At 36.2% G+C, this 27,547-nt stretch overlaps 1 protein-coding gene across 4 annotated transcripts in view; it reads left to right on the top strand.

Moving 5' to 3' along the window:
- Positions 1-27,547, top strand: part of ANAPC1 (anaphase promoting complex subunit 1) — a 102,798-nt gene that overhangs the window by 50,624 nt on the left and 24,627 nt on the right. For all 4 annotated transcript variants that reach the window (XM_045979423.1, XM_045979420.1, XM_045979421.1 and 1 more), the window contains 13 exons: positions 827-945; positions 5,492-5,763; positions 7,852-8,086; positions 11,056-11,147; positions 12,691-12,825; positions 13,005-13,087; positions 14,179-14,257; positions 15,173-15,247; positions 20,102-20,178; positions 20,705-20,795; positions 20,885-20,938; positions 21,836-22,029; positions 26,974-27,060. In XM_045979423.1, the coding sequence (XP_045835379.1) occupies positions 827-945; positions 5,492-5,763; positions 7,852-8,086; positions 11,056-11,147; positions 12,691-12,825; positions 13,005-13,087; positions 14,179-14,257; positions 15,173-15,247; positions 20,102-20,178; positions 20,705-20,795; positions 20,885-20,938; positions 21,836-22,029; positions 26,974-27,060 (1,593 nt within the window). The remainder of the gene's footprint in view (positions 1-826; positions 946-5,491; positions 5,764-7,851; positions 8,087-11,055; positions 11,148-12,690; positions 12,826-13,004; positions 13,088-14,178; positions 14,258-15,172; positions 15,248-20,101; positions 20,179-20,704; positions 20,796-20,884; positions 20,939-21,835; positions 22,030-26,973; positions 27,061-27,547) is intronic.

Genomic DNA, 27,547 nt, shown 5'->3' with positions numbered 1-27,547 from the left:
GAGCATGAGAAAGAGATCATGAGGGGCACCTGGGTGGCTCAGGGGGTTAAGCCTCTGCCTTCAGCTCAGGTCTTGGTCTCGGGGTCCTGGGATCTAGCCCCACATTGGGCTCTCTGCTTGGCGGGGAGCCTGCTTCCCCCTCTCTCTCTGCCTGCCTCTCTGCCTACTTGTGGTCTCTCTCTCTCTTTGTGTCAAATAAATAAATAAAATCTTCAAAAAAAAAAAAAAAAGGAAGGAGATCACAAGCAGGGGGGAAGGGCAGAGGGAGAATCAGACTCCCTGCTGAGCAGGGAGTCCAATGTGGGACTCTATCCCAGGACCCCAGGATTATGATTTGAGCCGAAAGCAGATGCTTAACTGACTGAGCCCCCTAGGTGCCTGCAGAGGAGGCGCATCTGAGGCAAAAAGGATGGCAGGAGGATCCCAGATACACTGAAGGCAGCTAGACTGAAAATAACAAAATGAGGAAACCCAAAACACAATATTTTCCTTTGATCAGGTTAGCATTAGAATGGCATTTTGGGTTTCTCTTTTTGGTTGCTGAGGGAGAGTTGGCTTGGTTTGTAGACCAGCTGGTTTTCACTCAAAGCAAGTATGGAACAAAAGAAATGTATATCTCCCTTAGAGTTTCTAAGAACAGGAATATTGAAATGAGAATAACCATGTTTGGGTGATTCATCTACATCTTTGTGTGATTTTACTATGATGTGATTTCCTCTTACATAGCAGTTTTTCTTTTGGAATGCTTAACTACAGATTATATTCCAGGTTTTTTTTTTTTTTTCCTTAAAGATTTTTCACATGTTGGTTTTGATTTTAATTATAGATTGCTCCAGTTGTGTCAGCGAACTATGGCCCTTCCAGTAGGACGAGGAATGTTTACCTTATTTTCATACCATCCTGTTCCAACGGAACCACTGCCTATACCCAAATTGAATTTGACTGGTATGTTAAATTCTGGGCTCAGTGAGAAAGGAAAATGGTTAAGTATATTTTTAGTGGAGTTATTGAGTTATTTTAGTTAAAACCAAAGGAATGGTCTTTCTATCCCCACTGATTTAAAATATCAACCACTCTAGCGGATATCAGAGCACAAATAGGAAATCAGACTAAACACTGTAGAAAGTCGCATGCAGCCCATTACTAAATTTTGTTTTTAATGAGACTGTTCCATGATACAAAAAGGCACTTGGGAAGGTTTAGAAAGATGATATTGATGATAGTGAGATTACTGGACTTTAAATAATCTTAAAGTATAATATATAAAAACATTGTATCTTAATGTATCTTGTTATATCTTATGAGTATATGATCCTTGTACAAAAACACAAAAAGATACTAAGCAGAAAGAAACAATGCTCACGTATAGTATAGTATCGTATAGTATAGTAGTCCCACTTGGTAGAGTGTTAGCGTTTTGGTATATATGGTTCTCAATTTTATTCTCCTAGTTTATAATTTTATATATTTTTAATTATCAGGAAATTTAACTGTTTTAGAAATTGTTTTCAGATTTAGAGTAAGCATCCTTTCATATCCAGCATACATAGGTATACAATTATATTATGTATATATGTAGGTAGGTAGGTATTGTATACAGATATTTTTAATCAACTTCATTTTTATTTTTACTGGTGGAATATAGTTTAGGTAAACAACGTGATTTTGTTGGAAATTACCATTTTTTTGCTATTATAAATATGCTCTCAGGTTATAATCATTTATTTATATTGATTGCTTTAGAGGTAGAACTCCCAGTGCAGCAAGATTTTAAGGTTTTGATATAACGTATTGTCAAATTACCTTTCTGATTGGTTGTGTGAATTTTACTTCTGTAAGATATAAGTGTGTTCCTTTCCTAATATTGATTACAATGGGTTTTATAGTGCATGTTCACCTGATGCTGGTAAGAATATGTTCTAAAGGTGACAGTTATGTACTGTTGAAATTATCATTGAAAATTCCTGAAGGTATAGTATGTGTGGTTTTATGAGACCTGTGCGAGATGTATTTATCATACACATAGTAATGTGTAGTGTAATAATATATACCAATAGAATTCCGCAGTGTTTTAAGTTGCATAATTTAAAAAAAAAACAGGGTCCCATTCAGATATGTGGAGAGCTCATACTTTCAGTAACATATGGAAAATGAGATCAGCTGAATGAAGAATACATTTTCATCTTCAATATTCTACCTATTGTGGAGCTCTGATCTTATTTAGAGACATAGCAGAGTTACCTTCAATATTTGTATTGTTCTCTCTCTTAGAGAAGGAGCTGTATGGCAAAATCTGAATAATTACTGAATCTTCATGGAGAGCGGGCTATATAGTGTTCCTTCTGTTAGTCTTTCAGCTGTTTGAAGTTTCCATATAAAGAATTTGAGTTAAAAGAATCTCATGTAGAGGACATTGGGAGATGGAGAGGAGAAGGAAGTTGAGGGAAATTGGAACCATAAGAGACTATGGACTCTGAAAAACAACCTGAGGGTTTTGAAGGGGCAGGGGTGGGAGGTTGGGGGAACCAGGTGGTGGGTAGTAGGGAGGGCATGTATTGCATGGAGCACTGGGTGTTGTGCAAAAACGATGAATACTGTTACACTGAAAAAATAAATAAATAAAAATGAAAAAAAAAAAAAAAAAAAAAGAATCTCATGTAAACCTGGCAAATGTTAAAATGTATTAAATCTGGGCAGTGATGCTAGGGTGGGTGTTAAAAAAATAAATACATGAGTCATCTTTTTTTCCCCCTGCATACATTTAGTTAAATTTGCATGTTTAGAATGTGTTTCTGATAGTCCGAACTTTTATTCTTTTAGTCATTCTGGTAACCCTCCCCGCTGAAACATTCTTAAAATACATTAAAATACATTCAAGATACATTCTTAAAATAGCTTCTTAACTCATACTGATATCAGTACTTTTGTATGTCATTATTCTTATTGAAGAAAATTTGGTTTACCCTTTGCCTGTCATTTGATGAATTGTCATATGATGAATTCTTTTAGAAAGTTCATTAATCTCTCTGCCTTTGAGAAAGTAAAAGTATACCTCATGAGCTTGTCACCCAGTGTGGCACTGTCATACACCAGTATTTGAGTTAGCTCTTAGGTACACAAAGTTTGCAAATGGTAAGAACAAATATATTTCACTTTGTATGTTTGTGTATACATACTCCAATTAAGACATTGTGCTTCTATCTGAAATTTATTTTATATAATTTCAGAACTCCTTTAAAACTGTATTTTCAATCTTGTAGTGAACTATGTAATTTTATGCAATATTTAGAATAGTTATTTTAAATATTCATCTAAGACCTGACCTAATTAATACAGAACATTAAAGATATAAAAAACATTCAGTATTTGCATGTACACAGTGGAGATCCAAAAGAGAACCAGAAGACTCAAGGAGAGGAATTCGAAGAGAGCTTAGTAGCATTATGAACATTTAATTTACAGTACTCTTACATAAGTTGACCATGAAATTTAATTTAGCAAATACTCTTTGTGGTTCACTGGGTAACTCTGGTCAATAAAATGATACTTTTTATAGTACTATCTGAAGGCAATTTGGCATTTTTAACAGGGGAATGTAATTAGAAACATATAGAGAGACAAACATATATAGTAAGAGAACAAATTTATATAGGTCCTTGTCTCTTTTTACAATGTATTTAATGTTCAGAGAAAAATGACATGTTTGAAAGTAACATCATTGTTATCAATCACAGGTTGAAATTTATTATTCATATAGCTTGACTGTGATGTTAGCCTTCATTTATTTTTTAATAAGCTTACTTCTGTCTGACAGATTTTGAAGTAATAGGTATCCTAATCAGATCTGTATAAAGTTGAATTGGTATCCATTTTCATAACCTCATGTATTTTAGCAAAAAGGATAATGGATTATTTTATTTTTAAACTTTTTTTATTAAAAATTTTTATTTGAGTATAGTTGACTTACAGTGGTACATTAGTTTCAGCCTAGTAATTCAGTACCTCTGTATGTTATGCTCACCACAAGTATAGCTACCATCTGTTACCACGCAGTGTTTTTACAATATCATTGACTGTATTCCCAGTGTGGTATGTTTTATTTCTATGACTTATTTGTTCCATAACCGGAAGTCTAAATCTCCTACTCTCCTTCACTCATTTTGCCCATTGTCCTGCTCTCCTTCTCTCTGTTGATCATCTGTTTATTCTTTGTGTCTATAGTCCTGATACTGCTCTTTGTTTACTCATTTCTTTTGTTTTTTAGAGTCCACATATAAGTGAGATCATATGGTATTTTTCTTTCTCCATCTGATTTATTTCACTTAGCATAATACCCTCTAGGTTCATCCATGTTGCAAATGGCAAGATCTCATCATTTTTAATGACTGAGCAATATTCCTTTGTGTGTGTGTGTGTGTGTGTATGTACGTACACTACATCTTTGTTCGTCTATTGATGGTGGATGTTTGAGCTGCTTTCATATCTTGGCTATTGTAAATAATGCTACAGTGAGCATAGAGTGAATATATCCTTTCAAATTAATGCTTTTGTTTTTGGATAGTAAATACCCAGTAGTGGAATTATTGGATCAAATGGTATTTCTGTTGTTAAATTTTTGAGGAACCTCAAAATACTGTTTTCTTCAGTGGCATACCAATATACATTCTCACCAATAGTGCATGAGGGTTCCTTTTTTTCCCACATTCTCACCAACAGTTAATTCTTGTCTTTCATTCTAGCCATTCTGGCAGAAATAAGGTGATATTTCATTGTGGTTTTGATTTGCATTTCCCTGATGATTAGTGATGTTGAGCATCCTCTCATATCTGTTAGCCATCATATGTCTTCTTTGGAAAATTGTCTATTCAGATCCTCTGCCCATTTTTAACTAGGTTTTTTTTTTTTTTTTTTTTTTTTTCTGATGTTGAGTCATTGTAAGTTCTTTATATATTTTGGATATTAACCCTTTATTGGATATATGATTTTCAAATATCTTCTCCCATTCAGTAGATTTCCTTTTTGTTTTATTGATTGATGGTTTCCTTTGGTTTTGTAAAAGCAGTTTATTTTGATGTAGTCCCAATAGTTTATTTTTGCTTTTGTTTCCCTTGATTTAGGAAACATATATAGAAAAATGTTGCTTTGGCCTCTATCAAAGAAATTACTGCCTGTGTTCTCTTCTAGGAGTTTTTTGGTTTCAGTTCTCACATGTAGGTCTTTTTAATCTGTTTGGAGTTTATTTTTGTATATGGTGTAAGAAAGTGGTCCACTTTCAGATGATGAATTATTTTAAATATGGTTTTTTCACCTTGCATCAAATTTGATGTACAAGTTAAAGTTTAAGTACTCATAATAACTAATGTCATTCCAGATATTATCGGGTTAAGGGTTTTGAATGTAGAAAAGGTAATCACTGTTCTCAAAAATCTAAATTGAGCAATTTTGGATTTATGAATTATTCTCTCAATTTTAAATGCATTTGATTGAATAGGACGGGCCCCTCCTCGGAACACAACAGTAGACCTTAACAGTGGAAACATCGACGTGCCTCCCAACATGACAAGCTGGGCCAGCTTCCATAATGGTGTGGCTGCTGGCCTGAAGATAGCTCCTGCCTCCCAGATCGACTCAGCTTGGATTGTTTACAATAAGCCCAAACATGCGGAGTTAGCCAATGAATATGCCGGCTTTCTCATGGCCCTGGGTCTGAATGGGCACCTTACCAAGCTGGCTACTCTCAATATTCATGACTACTTAACCAAGGTGAGACTCCCAGCACCTGGCAGTGTGCCTCATCCAGGCCCCTGCAGTAGCTCCTAATTGTTCTATTTGCTCTTCCTTCTTCATTCTTGTACCTCTCAGTCCATTCGTCCCATAGCAGGCGGAGTCATCTTTCTAAAGTGTTGATTAACGTGTCTCACTTCCCTGGTCAGAACTGTTTAAAGATCTTTCGTTGCTCTTGATGTACATTCTGGGAGCCTGTGTGATCCCCCTCACTTATCCAGCCTTACTTTATGCCACTCATCTCCTTGCTTTCCACACTCCAGCCACAGGGCTGTTTCAGCTCCTTGGCAAACCAAATTCTCTCACTTCAGAGTCTGGCAAACAAACTCTTTCTCTTGGCATAAACTCTTCCACTTATATGTCATAAAAATACACTTAGAGTATACAATGCTGTGGTTTTAGTGTGTTCAAAGAGTTGTGCATCCATTCCTGCTGTTAGTTTTGGAAAGTTCATCAGTCTATAGAGGACTCTCATAGCAGTAGCAGTCACCCTCCATTCCCTTTCCCTCCAGCCCCTGGCTACCACAGATCTACTATCTGTTTCTGGATTTGCTGATTCTGGGCCTTTTCATTTAAATGGAATCCTATAGTAGGTGGTCTTTTATGGCTGGCTTCTTTCTGTTACAATGTTTTCATGGTTTGTTCATGTTGTATCATGTATTAGCACTTCATGTCATTTTTTTGCTGAATAGATAATTTCATTTTGTGAACAGACTGTGTTTATCCATTTATCAGTTGGTGGGTAGTTGGGTTATTTCTACTTTTTAACTGTTACGAATAGTGCTGCTGTCAACATGTACATATTTTTGTGTGGACATATGTTCTCATTTCTCTTGGGTTTATTCCTAGGAGTGGAATTGCTGGGTCATATGGTAACTGTTTGAATTTCTGAGGAACTACCAAACTGTTTCCAGAGTGGCTGGAACCTTTTTACAGTTCCATCAGCAATACATAAGGATTCTAGTTTCTCCACATACTTGCCAACATTTGTCTGTCTTTTTAATTATTGTCATCATAGTAGATGTGAAGTAACATCTCATTATTTTGGTTTGCATTTCCTTGATGGCTGATGATGTTGAGCATCTTTCATGTGCTCTTAGGACATTTGTAAGTCTTCTTTGGAGAAATGTCTATTCAGATCCTATGCTTATTTTAAAGTTGGGTTATCTTACTGAATTGTATTCTCTATGTATTCTGAATACTAAGGCCATTAACAGATAAAGGATTTGCAAAAATTTCTCCCATTCTTTGGGTTGTCTTTCACTTTCTGATGGTATCTTCGAAGCACACAGGTTTTTAATTTAATGAAGTCCAGTTTGTCTATTTTTTTCTTTAATTGCTGTGCTTTGGTGTCATATCTCATTGCTAAACCTGTGGTCTTAACCCATTAACACCTATGTTTTCTTCCCGGAATTTTACAGTTTTAGCTCTTAGGTTTAGTTCTGTGGTCCACTTAGAGTTAATTTTGGGGAAGGATGTAAGGAAGGTGTCCAGCTTTATTCTTTTGCATGTGGTCTACAATTACCACAGCACCATTTTCTGAAAAGACTGTTCCCACTGAATTGTCTTGGCACCCTGTGGTCACTTGACCATTACTGTGAGGGTTTATTTCTGGATCACATCAGAACCTTTTACATGTTGTTCTCTCACCTGACCTCATCTTCTCTTATTTTCTAAAGCTGCGGTACCTCCCTTTCTACCACTTTTCCTGGTTAATTTGTATTAATCCTTCAGGTCCTATTGTAAGTTTTACTTCTTTAAATATTCCTAATTCTTCAGCTCCTCCTAATCGAAATTAGGCTTTCAAGAAATACTACTTCATATTACTTTGTACTTTTTAATAATGTATTTATTTTTATATTTTTACTTCGATTCTTTTCCCCCCATTAGGGTGCTTGCCTTGTGAGAGTAAAGACTATGTCTCTTTAGTTTGCTGTTGTATTCTTGGTGCTTCTCACTGTGCTTGTCCATAAAAGTACTTACTGAAAGTCTGGCAGGCCTTACTTTATTCAGGACTGCATATTTGTTTTGGTAGTGACTTATATTTCATTTTACTTTCTACCGTAGGGTCATGAAATGACAAGCATTGGACTGCTCCTTGGTGTTTCTGCTGCTAAACTAGGCACCATGGATATGTCAATTACTCGGCTTCTTAGCATTCACATTCCTGCCCTCTTACCCCCAACGTCCACAGAGCTTGATGTTCCTCACAATGTCCAAGTGGCTGCAGTGGTTGGCATTGGCCTCGTATATCAAGGGACCGCTCACAGGCATACTGCGGAAGTCCTGTTGGCTGAAATAGGTATGGCATTAACAGTGCTGTGTCTTCATAAGCATATACTGCTCTCTCCACAGGAACCCAAGTAAAAACGATAGTAAGATTATAAAAGTTAAGGAAAAATAGTAGCTTTTATTAGAATATTCTGATGCTAATTTAACAAAATAGTGTAAGTAATATTTTCCAAGGCTGATACTAGTGTACAGGGTATTTATCTGCATGTTTATTTGGTCAGCCTGTTGTAGGAAAAAAAAAAAAAAAAAAAAAAAAAAGAGATCCTATTTAATGAGCTAACCTGTGTCCTTAATCACCAGTTGAGAGTGCTGTTTATGGTGCTTTGTCTTTGCTATGTAATATCTGGCAGTGATCTGCACTCGAAATGCAAAGTTGATTACTTTGATCCCTAGAAACAGTGTTCATTATGTTAGACAATTACTACTTTCAGGAGAATGGAAGTGATTGACTCTTGCTTTTCCTCCTTTCCTTGCTGGCGGTTATGTTGTTAATGAAATGCATTTGCTCTGTCTGTAATTGAGTCTAAATCTTTTGGAAATGTGTCTTACGTATGTTATCTTTTTCTGACAAGTGGAAATACTGTTGGCATTACTAATACATTCCCTAATTTAGATACGTAGTTCCATGTCTTGTTCTATATTCAGGATCTTTTCTACATATATTTCAGGATATATTGTTGAAGATATATATTCTCTGGAATTCTGTTAGTTAACTATTGCCTAAATAATGCTACCTAACAAACATCCACAAAATTGGCCCAGCATCTCAGCTTTAGGCCATAGATCTAAACGTCGGTGTACTGCTCTGGCTCCTGCTCCAGATGACTTATTCTGGGGCCCAGGCTAGAGGATGTGCTTGTTTTATGGTGATAACAGAAGGCCAGGAGGGAGAACCAAATAATGGAAGCACATTTCAGGCCTTTGCTTACATTGTGCCAGCTAAGATCCCTGGTTAAAGATAGTCACGTGTTGGGACGCCTGGGTGGCTCAGTTGGTTAGGCAGCTGCCTTCAGCTCGGGTCATGATCCTAGCGTCCTGGGATCGAGTCCCATATTGGGCTCCTTGCTCGGCAGGGAGCCTGCTTCTCCCTCTGCCTCTGCCTACCTCTCTGCCTACTTGTGATCTTTCTCTCCCTGTCTCTCTCTCTCTGACAAATAAATAAATAAAATATTAAAAAAAAAAAAAAAGATAGTCACGTGTTAAGTCAACCATCAGGCTCTGTCAAGAGTATGGATGTGTACATATGAGCACTGTAGGGCAGTGAAATATTTCAACAATTTAATCTACCACAGTGATGAAATAAATTATTTACAAAACTGACATTTTTCTGTTACCAAAATACATAATAGCATAAGTTGGTCTGAGAAACATTCATTCAGAAGATACTCAAGAGTGGCTTTTATTTTTTATTTTTCATTTTTTAAAGATTATTTATTTATTTATTTGACAGACAGAGATCACAAGTAGGCAGAGAGAGAGGAAGGGAAGCAGGCTCCCTGCTGAGCAGAGAGCCCGATGTGGGGCTCGATTCCAGGATACTGGGATCATGACCTGAGCCGAAGGCAGAGGCTTTAACCACTGAGCTGCCCAGGCCCCCAAGAGTGTCTTTTAAAGCTTGTTCATCTGCAAGGTGAATCAAAGCACACCTCTTTCATGTGGTATATAGAAGATTTTATCTAGATTCATATGCATATGCTCTTTTATATAATTATAGTCAGATATACATACTATTTTATATTGCCCTTTACATATATCATTGTCATAAATGTTTTTTAAAATTAATTTCATATTGTGTAATCTCATTGAATTGGTGTTCTGTAAATTGCCTATTTTCTGATTTTCAGGACTTTTTAGTTTATTTCTAATTCTTTGCTATTATATATAGATATTGCTTTTGTATAATATTGGTTACTTTTGTATAATATTTCTTTTTTTTTTTAATTACTTTTTTCCTGTGGGTAAAATCCCAGGAGTGTGAAATTTGTTTTGGACAGAGGGGTCTTTATGTATAATACATTTTGCTGTCCTAAAGGGTAGAATTAGAATCAGGAGGTACTTTTTAAAAAAATGAGCTAAGTGTCTGAAAACATATTATTTAGCTTAAAAACTTAGAGTCCTTCCTATCCATTATTAGTATTTGAACAGCAAATTGGAAATAGTAAAATAAAAACAAAATGCAAGAGATTAAAAATTAAAACATTTTTAAGTGCCCTTCTTTTAAAAAATTTTTCTATTTCTTGATAATTTTTTCCCCCAGAACATCAGTTTTACTTTAAGAATGGAGAATATGGGGATGCCTGGGTGGCTCAGTTCGTTGAGCAGCTGCCTTCAGCTCAGGTCATGATCCCAGTGTCCTGGGATCGGGTCCCACATGGGGCTCCTTGCTCGGCAGGAAGCCTGCTTCTCCCTCTGCCTCTGCCAAAAATCTTTAAAAAAAAAATAAAAGGAATGGAGAACATGTGAACACATCCTTTTTATACTAAACTACTTAAAATGTTTAAAAATCAAACAGATTTTTATATTTTAAGACAAAACAAGAAATACCTTACATGTAAAGATATATACTTATATGAGATCTCACAAGACTCCCTGGTGTATCAGTTGACTTTTCCTTTTATTGAGATAACTTTTAGAAATACTGTATTAAATCATTATCTTCTATTCTCAGTTTTTCTCATATGTATATACTTGGAAGTGGTCAAGTAGTTTTGTTTTTTTTCTCTAATAAAACCCAAGGTTTCATAGTGTATAAAAGTCACTGCTTTCAAATTGATACATTAAAAGACCCATCTTGAGCTTTACATTGTAGTAAACCAACAGTTGTGCATATCATCTGTGATAATGTCATATCTTTCTGAGTGGGGTTATATTGAATCCATGGTTCTTATGCAACTTACTAGAAAGCTAATTCTAAAATTTATGATAGAATTTTAAGAGGCCAGGTGGCCAGCTTGAACTGTGTTATTTTCTATTTTATAGGACGGCCCCCTGGTCCTGAAATGGAATACTGCACTGACAGGGAGTCTTACTCTTTAGCTGCTGGCTTGGCCTTGGGCATGGTTTGCTTGGGGGTAAGCATTCTCTGTGCCTTCACATGCTTCATTTATGACATTTGCATGTTGAGACAAATGATCTTGACACTTAACTCTGAATACCACTCTGCCTTACTGTGACTTAACCTGATTCTCAGCTCTTTCTTCTTTTTTTCTTTCTGGATATTTTTCAAAGTGCTAGATTTGGAAATGGAGAGAATTTGAAGTGAAGAGTGGGGCTTTAAGGTTTTTATCCCCCTGGCTTAGATGTCAATGTTCATGACTGAACCAAGGGAATGAACTATCTTGAAGAATTTAAGACATAAGATGAAGTGATAGCCCCTCAGACAGAAAAAAGAAAATTATATATGATCAGGAGCTCTAAGTGTCTCTAGTAGTTGCTAGAGATAAACCATGTCCTTTTGACATCTTGGTATTCACTGGGATCTCATTATGTTGTCACCGTAGTATTTGCTTTGTGACGGAATGCAGTATAACTTTGTTCCATCTTTAAACACATCCATGAGACATAGTGTAGAATTATTGGAAACATTTGATCAAATTGACTGTGTCACCTGAAATGTGGGTTCTTAAGAACCACCAATACCGTATTATACCAAAACTGAATTATAAAAAGAAAGTTCACTGTCTCTTAGGTTTTTGATTCTTCACATGTGACACATGAACTAAAGAAGCAGGTGGTATAATGGAAAAGCAGCATACTGGGAACTGGGACCTTGATTTTGGTTCTGACCAGTGAATCATGTCCTTTAACTACAGTATCGTCTAGTGGTTGAACAACTCCATGGATTGTTTTATATCCTTGTTTATATCCAACCCTGCCGGTTACTAGCTCTGTAACCTTGGGCTTTATGTGTGCCTCACTTTTCTCATCTGTAAAATAGTAGCCATTTGGTAGAATTGTCATATTAAGTAAGTTAATCCATGTTAAACACACAGAATAGTACCTGAAACAGTGTTCAATAAGTTTATTATTATACTTATTATTGCTGAAATAGTTCGTAGGTACAATAATGAAAGAACTCAGATGTTCAAAGTTCAAGTTTCATTTACATACCTCATATATTCTTGTATTATTAGTATAATTAACTATATTTTGAAGCCTTTATTTTGTGATATGAAAGTATTAAACATAAAAGTATTATCATTTTTTTTTTAAAGATTTTTTATTTCAGAGGGAGAGAAAGCATGTGCACTAGCACGTTCAGGGGGAGGGACAAAGGGAGAGGGAAAAAGAGAATCTCCAGCAGACTCTCTGCTGAGTGAGCATGGAGCCCAACCTGGGGCTTGATCTCACAACCCTGAGATCATGACCTGAGCCAAAATCAAGAGTCGAACGCTCAACCTACTGAGCCACCCAGGCATCCCTAAGTATAGTAATTCTTAATGTGAATAATTAAGAGCTTGTTTGAATGTTAAGTCTTGAGTAATAGTTATTTTAATTTAAAAAACCCAAAATACCTTGTTTGAAGTTAGCTCATTCTTTTATTTGCCATGGGTGTGTGTTATGAGTCTTATTCCATAAGATTTCCTTTCATATGTTTGTTATCTCATTTTCCAGCATGGCAGTAATTTGATAGGTATGTCTGATCTCAATGTGCCTGAGCAGCTTTATCAGTACATGGTTGGAGGTCATAGACGGTTTCAAGCAGGAATGCACAGGGAGAAGCATAAATCTCCAAGTTATCAAATCAAAGTAAGTTCAAAACAAAGCAACAGATCAAAATTCTGGAAGCTAAGAAGTTAATTTGAAAATAGTAATTTTCTTACCAACATTTGTAAATCTGTTAATTTTTAAGCATAGGCTAGTATTCAGAAGAATTTATAATAATTCAGAACTTTTTTATATAAACTTTTTTTTTTTTTTTTTGATAGGAAGGAGATACCATAAATGTGGATGTAACTTGTCCAGGTGCCACTCTTGCTTTGGCCATGATCTACTTAAAAACCAATAACAGGTATCACATTCCCCCTTTTCACCCTTTGCTATGATAGTGTGACTTCTTTTCTGATCTCAGTAGTAAAGCTAAATTATCTTAATGTATTTATTTTCCTTGTGCTAGATTAACTTGATTTTGATACTCTCCAGTACTCAAGTTACACAGATTTTTATCTAGAAACGGTATATTTTGCTGTTTTAATCTTTGATAATATAGTTGCCAATTTTTATTTTTGTTTTGTAGTTGATGTCACAACCAGAAAATACCCACATTCTTTTTCATTAATTATGCATGTTATTTGAGGATTGGTTAAACCAGAATCACTTAGCATTATTCTGTTCTTGGTTACCATGTATAAAAATGATTTCTGTTTAGTTCAAGAACTTGCCTAATAATCACAACAGCTTCCTTCCCAACTCCCAATTATTAGGGCTGGACACTTAAAAGTTGATTTTTGGCATTTTTTTTTTTTTTATATTTTATTTAGAAGAGTAAGGTAGGAGACATTAAACTATGTTTTATATTTTATGTCTTTTAAGTTAAAAAATGTTCTGAGATTCAAGAATTTTTTCAGCATTGTGAATTTCCCCTATTAGAAAAAGTGAATGTATGTAAAATTAACAAAATGGTTAAAAACAGGTATTTATTCATTTTTTTTTTTAAAGATTTTATTTATTTATTTGACAGAGAGATCACAAGTAGACAGAGAGGCAGGCAGAGAGAGAGGGGAAAGCAGGCTCCCTGCTGAGCAGAGAGCCCGATGCGGGACTCGATCCCAGGACCCTGAGATCATGACCTGGGCTGTAGGCAGCGGCTTAACCCACTGAGCCACCCAGGCGCCCTATTCATCTATTTTGATGACTATGTATGTTAGTGCTTCCTTGGTAATGGAGATATTTCAGTGAACAAAAAATATCTGTTTTCATAAAGCATATGTTGTTATAGGACAGGCATTCATACATGACAAATGCTGTATTAGAGGGTATGAAGTACTATGAAAAGCAAATATGGTAATGGATGGAGTGGGGGTTTCTCGAGTGTCTTGGGATTCTTCATTTTTTGTTCTCTAGTTGAGCAATAATGCCTACTGATATTGGTTCCACCAACAGATCTATTGCAGATTGGCTTCGCGCTCCTGACACCATGTATCTGCTGGACTTCGTGAAGCCAGAATTTCTCTTGCTTCGGGTATGGCACTTCATCATTTTTTATTTCTGCTAACACGAGGAGTCTATTTGTGTTTCTCAAGTTTAGCTCATGAATATAAATGTTTCCGCAGGGGAGCCTTTTGCTATTAATCCATCATCTAGATGTAATTGGTAGTAATCTTTTGAAATTTCCCAAAGTAACTTGAAGGAATGCCAGGAAACACAACCATATTGCTATATAATACTAGGAGTTAACATTTCACATTCTTACTTTATTCAACAAGCAGTAAGTGGCTGGGGCTGCTTTATTTTACATTCTTTCATTATTAAGGATGCAGCATTACTATTTAGGGTATAATTAGTGACAGTAACTATTTGACCTAACTGTCTACATTTTTCCCTTTATTCTTTAATGTTAAAACTTGTATGTTTTTAGCCCACGAAAGCTTTTAAGTTATATAGACAGTGCTAAGATTCTCTGTGATTTTTCTTTTATGAAGTGAGTGTTTAAAAGTTCTTTAAACTTTGGTAACAGGGGGCACCTGGGTGGCTCAGTGGGTTGGGCCTCTGCCTTCGGCTCGGGTCATGATCTCAGGGTCCTGGGATCGAGCCCCACATGGGGCTCTCTGCTCAGCGGGGAGCCTGCTTCCCCCTCTCTCTCTACTTGCCTCTCTATCTACTTGTGATCTCTCTATATATATCAAATAAATAAAATCTTTAAAAAAAAAACAAAAACAAACTCTGGTAACAGTTAACTCAATTTAGGTTTTTTTTGTGTGTTAAAATTTAAATCTTCAATTTATTTTAATGAGTTTAGCTTAGGTTGATATTTTGTACCGTATTTTTCAAATTGCCTTCAGTTGGGAACTGATTTTTACATTATTTAATATGATCATTGTTATAAAACCTGTGAACTTTGCCTGCTCTAATTGATTTTATCTGCTATATTTTTAAGACACTTGCTCGATGCCTGATTCTGTGGGATGATATTTTACCAAATTCCAAGTGGGTTGATAGCAACGTTCCTCAGGTGAGTATATATAATAAATATTGTTATATCTTTAATAGCATAAATTATGATTTCTTGTGGGGTTTTACAAAACCCTGTAAAATACTTATTTTTAATAAAGGCAATATTGATAATTATAGTATCTCTTGAAAACATGGGACCTTTCGGTTTAAGATTGTGTGCTGACCAGACCACAGTCTTCTCTTTTGGCCCCAGATCCTGAGAAATTGTAGTATTAAAAATTAAATATACCAAAGTACCCTAAAAAGTATTTTGACTTTTTTTATCCTAATTAAGCTGCCCTCTATAGCACAGAGCAGGATCTGTCCTTAGTCCAGAAGCCATGAAAAAGGAAACTTACCCAGTGGTTTTCCTGTCTTCCAAGTGTCACCTCTCCTCTAGAAACTGCTTGCTTTTGTTTGATCTCTAGTGCATTTAGGTTAAGGATTGGGGAACCATGGCCCACCTATTTTTATAAGTAAAGTTTTTTCAGAATGCAGCCATGTCATTCATTTACTTACTACGTATAGCTGCTTTTGTGTTACAACAGCAGAAATCAGGAGTTGTTTTAGATACTATATGATCTACAACCCAGAAATGTTTACTCTTTGGCCCTTTAAGGAAAGGTTTGCTGACCCCTGCCATAATAGTTAATTTTTATAATAGTTAATTTTTATATTTTGCCTAGAGTTTATACTTGTTTCCTTTTTTTTTTTTTTTTTAAGATTTTATTTATTTATTTGACAGACAGAGATCACAAGTAAGCAGAAAGGCAGGCAGAGAGAGAGGGGGAAGTAGGCTCCCTGCTGAGCAGAGAGCCCGATGTGGGGCATGATCCCAGGACCCTGAGGTCCTGACCTGAGCCAAAGGCAGTGGCTTAACCCACTGAGCCACCCTTGCGCCCCTATACTTCTTTTCTTTTTCTTTTTTAAATTTTATTTTAAAGATTTTTATTTATTTATTTGACAGACAGAGATCACAAGTAGGCAGAGAGACAGGCAGAGAGAGAGAGGGGGAAGCAGGCTCCCTGCTGAGCAGAGAGCCCAATGCAGGGCTAGATCCCAGGACCCTGAGATCATGACCTGAGCCAAAGGCAGAGGTTTAACCCATTGAGCCACTCAAGTGCCCCCCCCATACTTGTTTTCTGCAAGAGAGTCAGTCTGATAGTTTATTCATCCATTACCTAAACTCCTAGATTTATTTCTGTTTGTTTGATACTTATCATTTGTTAATGAGGAACAGGTGAGGAAGAGTTGTTTTAATTGACTCAGCCATTTGTCAACCAAAATTTTAACTCCTAGCACATCTGAATATCAGAGATGTCAGTTCTTTCTGAAAGTGCCATTTAAAAAATCTATATTGTAGGATAAAATTAAACTTTTTTCCCCATTCCTTCATTTAGTGCATATTTGTTGATCTTCTTTAAATGAACTCTATAAATGTTAAACTCTAGGCTACATTTAACATGGATCTGACATGTGGACTGTCCTCAAGAAACTCTAATAAATTTATTAAATTTAGTTTACAAAGTTAAAGATATACACAAAATAACTGTATTCCAGAATAGAAAGTGAAAATCCATGCCAGAGTTCTCTTTTTAACTTTTGTGGAAATGTGGCCCTTGGACTTTGAATACATAGTTATCTTTCTCACATTTCTTTTACTTCAGACTCATTATTTTAAAATTTGGCCTTTTTGTATCAGGGATCCTCAAATACATGTTAACAAATTCACAGTTATGTTCATTCATACTTTCTGTCACTCTCCACTTTCTCCTAGTTTTCACCCATTCCTTTCACTGATTCTGTAGCAGGGCCTCTTGTAGGATACAACCGAGTGTCAAAAGAGATATTAAGGGGCACCTGGGTGGCTCAGTGGGTTAAGGCCTTTGCTTTCGGCTCAGTTCGTGATCCCCGGGGTCCTGGGATCGAGCCCCGCGTCGGGCTCTCTGCTCAGTGGAGAGCCTGCTTTCCTTTGTCTCTCTGCCTGCCTCTCTGTCTACTTGTGATCTCTGTAAAATGAATGAATTAAATCTTAAAAAAAAAAAAAAAAGATATTAAAAAAGTCACTTTGTAAACGGCTTTTTTTTTTTTTTTTTAAAGATTTTATTTATTTATTTGACAGAGAGAGAGAGATCACAAGTAGGCAGAGAGGCAGGCAGAGAGAGAGGTGTGAGCAGGCTCCCTGCTGAGCAGAGAGCCAGATGCGGGCCTCGATCCCAGGAGCCTGAGATCATGACCTGAGCTGAAGGTAGAGGCTTAACCCACTGAGCCACGCAAGCGCCCCACGCTGCTTTTTTTGTTTGTTTGGTTTGTTTGTTTTTTTTGTTTGTTTGGCACATCTAAAATAACAATAACTACATCTTCATAGCACTTTTTCCTTCATCACAAGCTTTACTGTACAACCTTAAGTTATGCTCCTAGGCAGTGCTGTACTGTGAGTTGTTCAGGTATTGCCCTCTGTGCATGGGTGGGAACAGTGTGCTCTTTTTGTTATTAGTATGTCTTTGCATCCATAAGACTGTGAACTCCTCAAAGTCAGTTGCTGTGTGTGTTTGGTCTTTCCCTCCTAGCAACTAGCACTTAGTAGCAAGAGCTACTGTGACACTGTTACAGTAGACTCTTAATTGAAAGAAGGCAGACCACCGCACTAGACTAGACTAGAGTCACCCAACTAGTCAGAGCTGCGGTAAAACAGAAACTAGCTATTAGGACTTCAGATCTTAAGAGTTTTGCATTGTACTCTCTACAAGACAGAGGAGTTTGGTGGTCTTTTCTTGTTCATTTCCTATATGCCTTACCTTGCCTTTAAAGGACTACATTTCTCCCTTTGATTACTCCTTATATTTTTGATTTTTTTTTTAAAAAACTTCTGGAGACCATAGGAAAGATGACAAGGACCAGATTGAGGAGGGGTTCTCCCTCTCCTCCCCCAATTATTTACAACCCAAGTTCTTAGTGATGCTTTTTAATGGTTTATGATCAAGTATAGTGTTAGAATACCTAGGTTAATGATAATGATGATAGCAGCTAACACTTAAGACTTGGGCATTAATTTTAAGAGCTTTGAGTAGATTGAGTCTTCTAATTCTCAAAGGAACTTAGAAGTTAGGCACTTAAATTGTGCTCATTTTACAGACAAGACACAGAGCAGTCAAGAATATTGCTTATGGTCACAGAGCTAGGGTGGGCCCTGCTGAACCTAGACCGTAAACTCCAGTTTTAAAGACAAAAGGAGCTTATAAATGCCTGCTGTGAAAATAGAAATATTCCATTCCTATATGATATAATAGACACTTTATATAAATGTTATAATTAGGTTATCTATGTATATATAAATTAATCATGTTGGAGTTATAGCAGTTTTTCAGAATGTCACTCAATTTCTGAGTAAGTAACATTCAAAATTAAAAATAAAGTCTGAAGAGGAAGGAAGAAAGATGGAAGTAGTTATCAGCCTATATTACACAGCCAGCATAGTTGCTTACCTCATTGAGATTATCCGAGAGAAAAGGTATTTCAAGTTTTTTGATTTGGTGATGTTCAGTATGTAAAAAGATTGTATCAAGGGCACATGGGGTGGCTTACTTGGTTAAGCGACTGCCTTTGGCTTAGGTCATGATCCTTGAGTCCCAGAATCGAGTCCTGCTTCAGGCTCCCTGCTCAGCAGGGAGTCTCCTTCTCCCTCTGACCCTCCACCCTCTTGTGCTCTGTCACTCTCTCTCTCTCAAATAAATAAAATCTTGATTTATATACTTTTTTTTTTTTCTTTTCAGATTTTATTTGAGAGAGAGAGGGTGGAGGGAGCACAAGTTGGGGGGAGAGGTAGAGGGAGAAGCAGACTTCCCTCAGAGCAGGGAGACTGATATGGGGCTTGATCCCAGGACCCTGGGACCATGGCCTGGGCGGAAGGCAGACGCTTAACCGACTGAGCCACCTAGGTGCCCCTAAGTAAAATCTTAAAAAAAAAAAAAAAAGATTGTATTGTTAGTGAGTTTACAATATTTATTGGTTTATTATATAAAGCATCCTGGAATGTTACTCTTCTAAACAGTCTTTGAAAAGATTATAAGAATAATTTTCAAAATTTAAAGTTAATTAAATGATTTAATTGAGTAATTTAAATCAAATTTAAATTTGATAAAGTTTTGTTTACTACTTAAACTATAAGGAAAGGGATGTGTTTCTCAACAGTAGTTAAAGATTAACATATCAATGGTTTAGTTTAGCTTAGGTAATTTAGTGACTAACCTTACTCTGGTAGGCATAAGGCTAGAAATACCTCATGAGTAAGAAGTATATATTTCCGATTAGAGTTCTTTTCCAGTTGCTTTTTCCCCTCTTCCCACTGCTTTCTCATATCCTTGCTCCAGCCCTATTCTACAGTCATCTTTGCATTTCAGTTCACTGGTGTGAAGTATTACATCAGCCTGTTACTGACTCAGAATACACTTCAGTCCTTCAGTTCATATGCATTCAGTCCTACTCAGTTATTGGTGGGTCTGTCTTAGATTTGAAATTGGATTGCATCCAATGTGATTAAAATATATGTCTTTGAATGAAATGGCTTATTTTATGTAATATGACCATGAAAAGCAGTTATGTTCTTCTTTTTTTTTTGGTGAAGGGGCTTTTGGGGCAGGGCAGAGGGAGAGGGAGCAAGAATTGGAAGCAGGCTTCACGCCTAGTGCAGACCCCTTTGTGGGGCTTGATATCACAATCCTGAGATCATGACCTGAGCTGATAATCAAGAGTCAGATGGTTAACCAGCTGAGCCACCCAGGTGTCCCAAAAAGCACTATGTTATTTTTCAAATCGTGTATTATTTGTAACTTGAATATTAATATCCAGGTATTCTTGCTTTCTTTCTTAACAGATTATAAGAGAAAATAGTATCTCTCTCAGTGAAATTGAACTTCCTTGCTCAGAGGATTTGAATTTGGAAACTTTATCGTAAGTCAGGAAATATGTAAATCAAATGAGCTATTATAGAATCTCTCATAAATAAATAGAAATATACTGTGTGGGAAAAGTACTCCTTGATTTGAGTAATTCTGAATCTCCTGTGTTTCTGACCATTACTTACCAGATGCTCACAGAGTTAATTTTTTCTTTGTTTTTTTGTTTAGGTCTTTGAAGTGTAGAGCTTTTGCCCTCAGAAAACAATATCAGAGATTTAGCTTGTACATAGTCCTCATTTATCCTTTTCATTAAAAATATTGGCAGTTATTTTTAAAACTTATCTTCTTTGCTGTGTCTGAAAAATGCAGTCAAGAGGCATACTTTATCAGTAAGGGCTACATGGTCCTTCTGCTGAAGAAATTTGCTGATGGAGTAGAGGCACAGTTGAGCATTCCCAGAAGAATGTAAACTAGTTTTGAGAACAGTAGTATTTATTATTTTTACTCCCAGAAAATAGTAATAATGAATTTTAAAGCAAAATAATGGTAGTATTAAATTTCTTGTAATCTGTTTTCAGGCAAGCACATGTCTACATCATTGCAGGAGCCTGTTTGTCTCTGGGTTTTCGATTTGCTGGCTCAGAAAACTTATCAGCATTTAATTGTTTGGTAAGAAGTATCTTAGTTTATTCTCTTTTTTTAAACAAAGTGTTAATAGGCTTCTTTTAACCTCAGAATTTTTTCTTTTGTTTTTCCAGCATAAATTTGCAAAAGATTTTATGACTTATTTGTCTGCACCTAATGCTTCTGTAGTAAGTCTTTTTAATGATCATTCTCCTTCGGAATAAAATTGAACTTGAAAAATTTTACTGATAACTTAGTTACTTATGTGTTGTTAAGTATCTCTGCAGTTTGTTGAGTATGGGAGATTTGAAGTTTTGGCTCATCTTTGTATTTGTGGTCTGAGGTATTAATTAGGTGAAAGTATGCTGACCCTTGAAGGATATGCAGGTCTCCAATTCTTGTGATATCAAAAACCATATCTTTCATGGATTGTCATACCCTATGGCAGGGATCTCAGGACTGAATATTGGTAACTGCTTTTTTTTTTTTTTTTGTAACTGCTTTTTTAAAAAGAAAGTCCTTAATAAAAACACAATTCCTTTTGAGGCATTGCTGCTCTAATAACAGGAGATTGTAAGATTTTCCTGATAAAAACCAAACAGATTTCTGCAACATTATAATATGAGAAAACTAGAAAATAAAAAAGTCTGAAAGTAGTTAGGTAAATTTGATTATGGTGTATCAAGACATTGTTATACAATGGAGCTATCATACTCATTCTGTAAGAATTTTTTATGAGTAAAGATTGGTTACATATAATAGATTTAAAAAGTTAATATGTGTAGTGATATCTCAGTTTCGTTTGAAAAAAAAAATTCATAGATACAGGAAAAGATTTGGGGAAAGGCCAAAATATCTATGGCAGTTTTCTTTGGGTGTTAGTATTCCAAGGAGTTGTTATTTCCTTTTTGATACTTTATTTTCTGACTTTTCTACATTGAACTTAAATTTCATAATCAGAGAAAATTTTTGTTTTTACAGATATTTTTAAAGTTGTAAATATTTGTAGTCTCATGATGGCCAATTTAGTTTTGATAATAAATGTAATGCAACAGTTGTAGTATGTCATCTTTTTGCGTTTCCAGACAGGTCCTTACAACCTAGAAACCTGCCTGAGTGTGGTGCTTCTGTCTCTTGCCATGGTAATGGCTGGCTCGGGGAACCTAAAGGTTTTGCAGCTTTGTCGCTTCTTACACATGAAAACAGGTGGTGAAATGAACTATGGTTTCCACTTAGCTCATCACATGGCCCTTGGACTTCTCTTTCTGGGAGGAGGAAGGTAAGTGAATATATATTTTTTCTTCAATGAAAAGATCTCATGAATAAGATCTGTAAGAGTGAGTTATTTTGGTTTTGAAGATACTTGAAAAAAATGTTTTTTTAAAAGATTTGATTTATTTGACACAGAGAGAGACACAGCGAGAGAAGGAACAGAAGCAGGGGGAGTGGGAGAGGGAGAAGCAGGCTTCCCTTTGAGCAGGGAGACTCATGCGGGCCTGATCATGCGGGCCTGGGATCATGACTTGAACCGAAGGCAGATGCTTAATGACAGCCACCCAGGTGCCCCAATACTTGAAAATTTTGATCCTGACTGGCTGCTAGTATATTGAGGAGCATTAGTATACTTTAAAAGGGCTTTTTTGTTTGTTTATTTGTAGTTTAACCATGAATTTATGCCTTATTTAGTAGAGTTATCACTTTGCTCTATATTTGCAGAAGAGTCAGTACTCATTTCTTCAGCGCGTCACCTCTTGTTCCCCACTGTTTAATGACTTTGCCTTTCTACTGAACTGTTCTCTCATAAAGGTTGTGAACACTATCAGTCATCAGTCCTATGAGAGTTTCTTAGTTTTCCCCTTCTTTGCTCTTTCCAGCATCTGTCATTCCTGACCACCTCATCTTTTTGTAAGACTTCCCCAGAATACCTATCTCTACCTGTGCTGTGCCTCTCCTATTAACTATTACTTCACTTCTACCCAAAGATAATCACTATTTAGTCTCCTAACACCTTAGACTGGCTTTGCCTATTTTTGAAAGTCAAGTGGAATCATACACTGTGTGTTTTATCATACTTAGAGTGGACCCTTGACCAGCATGAGTTTGAACTGTGCATGTCCACTTACACACAATTGTTTTGGTTAAATACAGTACAGTGCTGTAAATATATTTTGTCTTCCTTATGATTTTTCTAATATTTTGTTTTCTGTAGCTTTATTGTAAGAGTACAGATTATAGTACGTATGTTCAAAATATGTATATGTTTATCTACTTTTATCTACTTTCAGTCAATAGTAGGCTGTTAGTTAAGCTTTGGGGAAGTTATATGTTATTCATGGACTTTTTTGACTATGCAGGGTTGTTGGTACCTCTAACCCTCACATTGTTCAGGGGTCAACTGTACTACTTTGGCTCAACCTTTTGAGATTTATCTGTGTTGCATGGAGCAATGATGTATTCATATTTCTGTGCTGTTGAATTCCATTGTCTGATTATACCACAGTTCTCATTCTACTCTGCTCTTGATGGATGTGTTGTTTCTAGTTTGGGACTGTTATAAATATTCTTATACGTGTCTTTGATTTTGTTACATGTAGATCTATGCGTGGATCTGTGCATATGTATGTACGTATGCTTAACTTCTGTAGGTAATGCCATCAGTGCTCCAAATACACCCATCAGTGTTGTATACCATTCTAGTTGTTCCCTGTCCTTCCCAACACTAGTTTTATTGGGTAGTCTTTTTGATTTTGCCATCTGGTGGTAGTTGTGGTTTTAATTTCCATTTCTCTGAATAATGATATTTAGCACCTTTTGTATTTTTAATGGCTAATTGGAAATCTCCTTTTGTAATACCTAAGTCTCCTGCTACCCATTTTCATATTGGCTTAGTTATTTATTTAAAAATCTTATTTGTGGTGGGATGCCTGAGTGGCTCGGTCAGTTAAAGCGTCTGGCTTCAGCTCGGGTTGTGGTTCCAGGGTCCTGGGATCAAGCCCCAGATCAGGCTCCCTACTCAACGGGAGCCTGCTTTTCCCTCTCCATCTGCTTGTTGCTCTCCCTGCTTGTGCTCTCTCTCTCTGTCAGATAAATAAAATCTTAAAAGAAATTTATTTGTGGTAATATACACATAAAATTTATCTTAATCATTTCTGAACGTGCAGTAGTCATAGTTAAGTGTATTCACCAATTGCCAGAACTTTTTCACCTTGCGGAACTGAAGTTCTGTCCCGTTTAAACAACAGCTCCTCATTCCCCCCTTCCTCCAGCCCCTGACAGCCTCTGTTCTACTCTCTGTTTCTATTTATCTGACTATTCTGTATGGGTTTATCATTATGATCCTGAACCCTCTGTCACTCTTACATGTTGTACTTAACGTCTGCTGTGTGGTTCACTTTTTTGGGTTCTTTTGATGAACAGTTGTTAACATTTTTCTTTTATGGTTTGTACTTTTTTGTCCTTTGGATAAAATATTTCCTTACCCTCCTCCCCTAAATGAAGATACTCTATTTTCTACAAGCTTTTTAGCTTTTCCATTCACATTTGGATATAAAATCTACCTGTACTTGATTTTTCTATAAAAATTTTTTAAAGATTTAATTCATTTATTTGACACAGAGAGAGACAGACACAGAGAGAGCACAAGCAGGGGGAGCAGCAGAAGGAGAGGGAGAAGCAGGCTCTCCCCTGAGCCGGGAACCTGATGTGGGGCTCGATCCCAGGACCCTGAGATCATGATCTGAGCTGAAGGCAGACACTTAAGGTGTTTATCCAGGCCCCCATCTATGTGATTTTTTGATAATTGATGCCCCACTATTACTGAAAAATTTATCCTTTCTCCACTGTTCTGCAATACCATTTTTATTATAAGTTAAGTGTCCATATATATCCATTTATTTCTGGGCCATTCTGTTCATTTGGTCTATTTTTCCATACTTGCACTTATACCACAGCCTTAGTGCTTGGAGTTCTGTAGTAAGTCTTGATGTCAGGGAGAATGAATCTTCCAAACTGAGATTTCTTCTTCAAAAGTATGTTCTTCTGTTTGAATTTTTATATAAATATTGGATTTGTTTATGATTTTCCACACTAAATAACCTGATAAAATATTGACCAGAATTGCATTGAGCCTATATATTGGTTTGGGAGGAATTGAAATTTGTTATACTATTGAGTCTTTCAGTGTATTGTTTAATTTATTTAGCTTTAGTGTATGTAACCTTGGTCAACTGATAAAATTTCTACAAGTCATATAGGTTTATTTTCCTCTCTTCTATAAGACTGAATTAAACATTGGAGCTCACCTTTCTAGAAGTATAAAAGGTAAAGATTGTTAGAAAGGGTGCTTTCCCTTTTAACAGGTTTTGTAGAATTTTTCTTTTCTAATTGTTTAGAATTAAGAATAGTTAAAAAAACTTATTATGAAAATTCTTATTTTATGATTTTTTAAAAGGATTTTATTTATTTGACAGAGAGAGTACAAGCAAGTGTAGTAGCAGGGATAGGGAGAAGCAGGCTCCTGCTGAGCAGAGAGCCCAATGTGGGGCTTCATTCTAGGACCCTGGGATCATGACCTGAGCCAAAGGCAGACGATTAACTGACTGAGCCACCCACGTGCCTCTTATTTTAGGATTTTTGAAAATTTATTTTCCTTTCAAAATAAGCCCCTGCATCTCTTGTTCTCTTATTCATTCTTTTTAATATTAATTCCAGTGTAGTCTTATTCAATCTTAATCTTTCATTGTTTCACACTGTGACCCTACTTGCTCTGCTTTCATATTGAGTAAATTTTCTCCCACTCTGCTCTGCTTTTCTAATGATTCGTGGTCTTTAAATGGTTATGTGTACTTAGTGACAACATTTAAATTTCTCATTGCATAGCCACATCCTGTGTTTAATCTCAAAATTTCTAACAATATCTAATATTATCTTTGGGTTTTGGTTTTGTTAAAATGGTAAAGAGACAAAGGCCTATTTTATGCACATGTGAAAATGGATATATTTCCTTACTTAAATTTTGAAATATCTTCTTCCTAATTCATTAAATATATGTATATATGATAAGTGCTATGTTCTTACTTGATGCCTAAATTATTAAAATGATAAAGACTTGGGGATATGTATGTGTATGTGTGCATGTGAATGTATGTAATGAAATGTATATTGATTATCTGCAACAGTGGTTTTATGTGATATCCAATACCATCTTTATTTCAAGATTTTTGTAAAATATTTGTAAGAATAAAAATATTCTTACAAAACCTTTGTAAGAAAAACTTTAGAACTTTAGAGTAACCTGCCTGTTGGCCATGCAGAGTTTGAGCAATGGTAAAATAACATAAGGAAAATCTCAAAAGATTTTATTAAGAGTATGTGGCCTTTATAAAAATAAGTTTATCACAGTGATAAGAAAAAACTGTTTATACTTGGAGTTCTATACATACCTCCTTATTGTCATATCTTCATTCATGACTTTTCAGTATCTGTAATCTCTAGGATTGCATTCATGGTCCTCACTATTGTGATATTTTCAGTTAAAAAACCATGTTTACTAGGGGCGCCTGGGTGGCTCAGTGGTTTAAGCCACTGCCTTCGGCTCAGGTCATGATCTCAGGGTCCTGGGATCGAGCCCCGCATTGGGCTGTCTGCTCGGCAGGGAGCCTGCTTCCCTCTCACTCTCTCTGCCTGCCTCTCTGCCTACTTGTGATTTTTCTCTGTCAAATAAGTAAATAAAATCTTTAAAAAAAATTAAAAAAAAAACCATGTTTACTAATTCACGTTTTGAAAGTTAGCGTCTGTGGAATGTTGCTTCCGCTTTCAATAGTAGATGATCTTAAAATGGCTTAAAGACTCACTGAAGGGGCGTCTGGGTGGCTCAGTGGGTTAAAGCCTCTGCCCTCAGCTCAGGTCATGATCTCAAGGTCCTGGGATCGAGCCCCATATCAGGTTCTCTGCTTAGCAGGGAGCCTGCTTCCTCCCTCTCTCTGCCTGCCTCTCTGCCTGCTTGTGATCTGTCTCTCTGTCAAATAAATAAATAAATATATATATATTAAAAAAAAGACTCACTGAAAAGTGAAGTGTTGGTAGCACTGGCACACTCGTATCTATCAAAGCATTTCATCAGTGGGCCTTGCTTTGGTACCCCAATTATCGGATTCTCAAGAAGGCCTTGGAAGTTTGCACAGTGTATTTAATAACGTCTTTCCCTCCTGCATTTGTTTCACAGGTACTCTTTGAGTACGTCAAACTCTTCCATTGCTGCTCTCCTCTGTGCCCTTTACCCGCACTTCCCGGCTCACAGCACTGACAATCGGTGAGTCTGATGATTGTGTCCTCAATGTGATCTTCCATAAGGTCTCCAAGGGGCAATTTGATGGTGCTTTGGTTCAATGGACTCATTTCCAAATTAATTTGTTCTCTTCTTGGACTTAGTTACCTTCCTGACTAAATGTTCTAAAATGTTTCTCCAAATACTAGACCAAAAGAGAACTTTGGACGTCTGATGGACTGATGGATCCATCTTCCACCATTCTTTAATCAGTAGAACTGCTCTGAACCCAGAAGTGGGCCAAACAGGGTTACCTTTTGGGAAAAATTCATCAGACAAAAGATAGTAGCCAACAGAAGCAAGATGATATATTTTATATCATAATTGTTTAATTCTGAGAGAAATTGGTCTGATTTAGTGGCATTGTCTATATGAATTCCATTTTCCCCTCTTTTACATTAATGCTGAGAAGTTTTGTATAAATGAATAAAAGGGACATGAAAAGCAAAATGCAGCAAAGAATCAGAGAGAT

This window comes from Meles meles, chromosome 15 (assembly GCF_922984935.1).
Source record: "Meles meles chromosome 15, mMelMel3.1 paternal haplotype, whole genome shotgun sequence".
Classification (NCBI taxonomy): Eukaryota; Metazoa; Chordata; class Mammalia; order Carnivora; family Mustelidae; genus Meles; species Meles meles.
The sequence above is the reverse complement of the archived record's forward strand: the minus strand, read 5'-3'. Positions and strand labels throughout refer to the sequence as shown.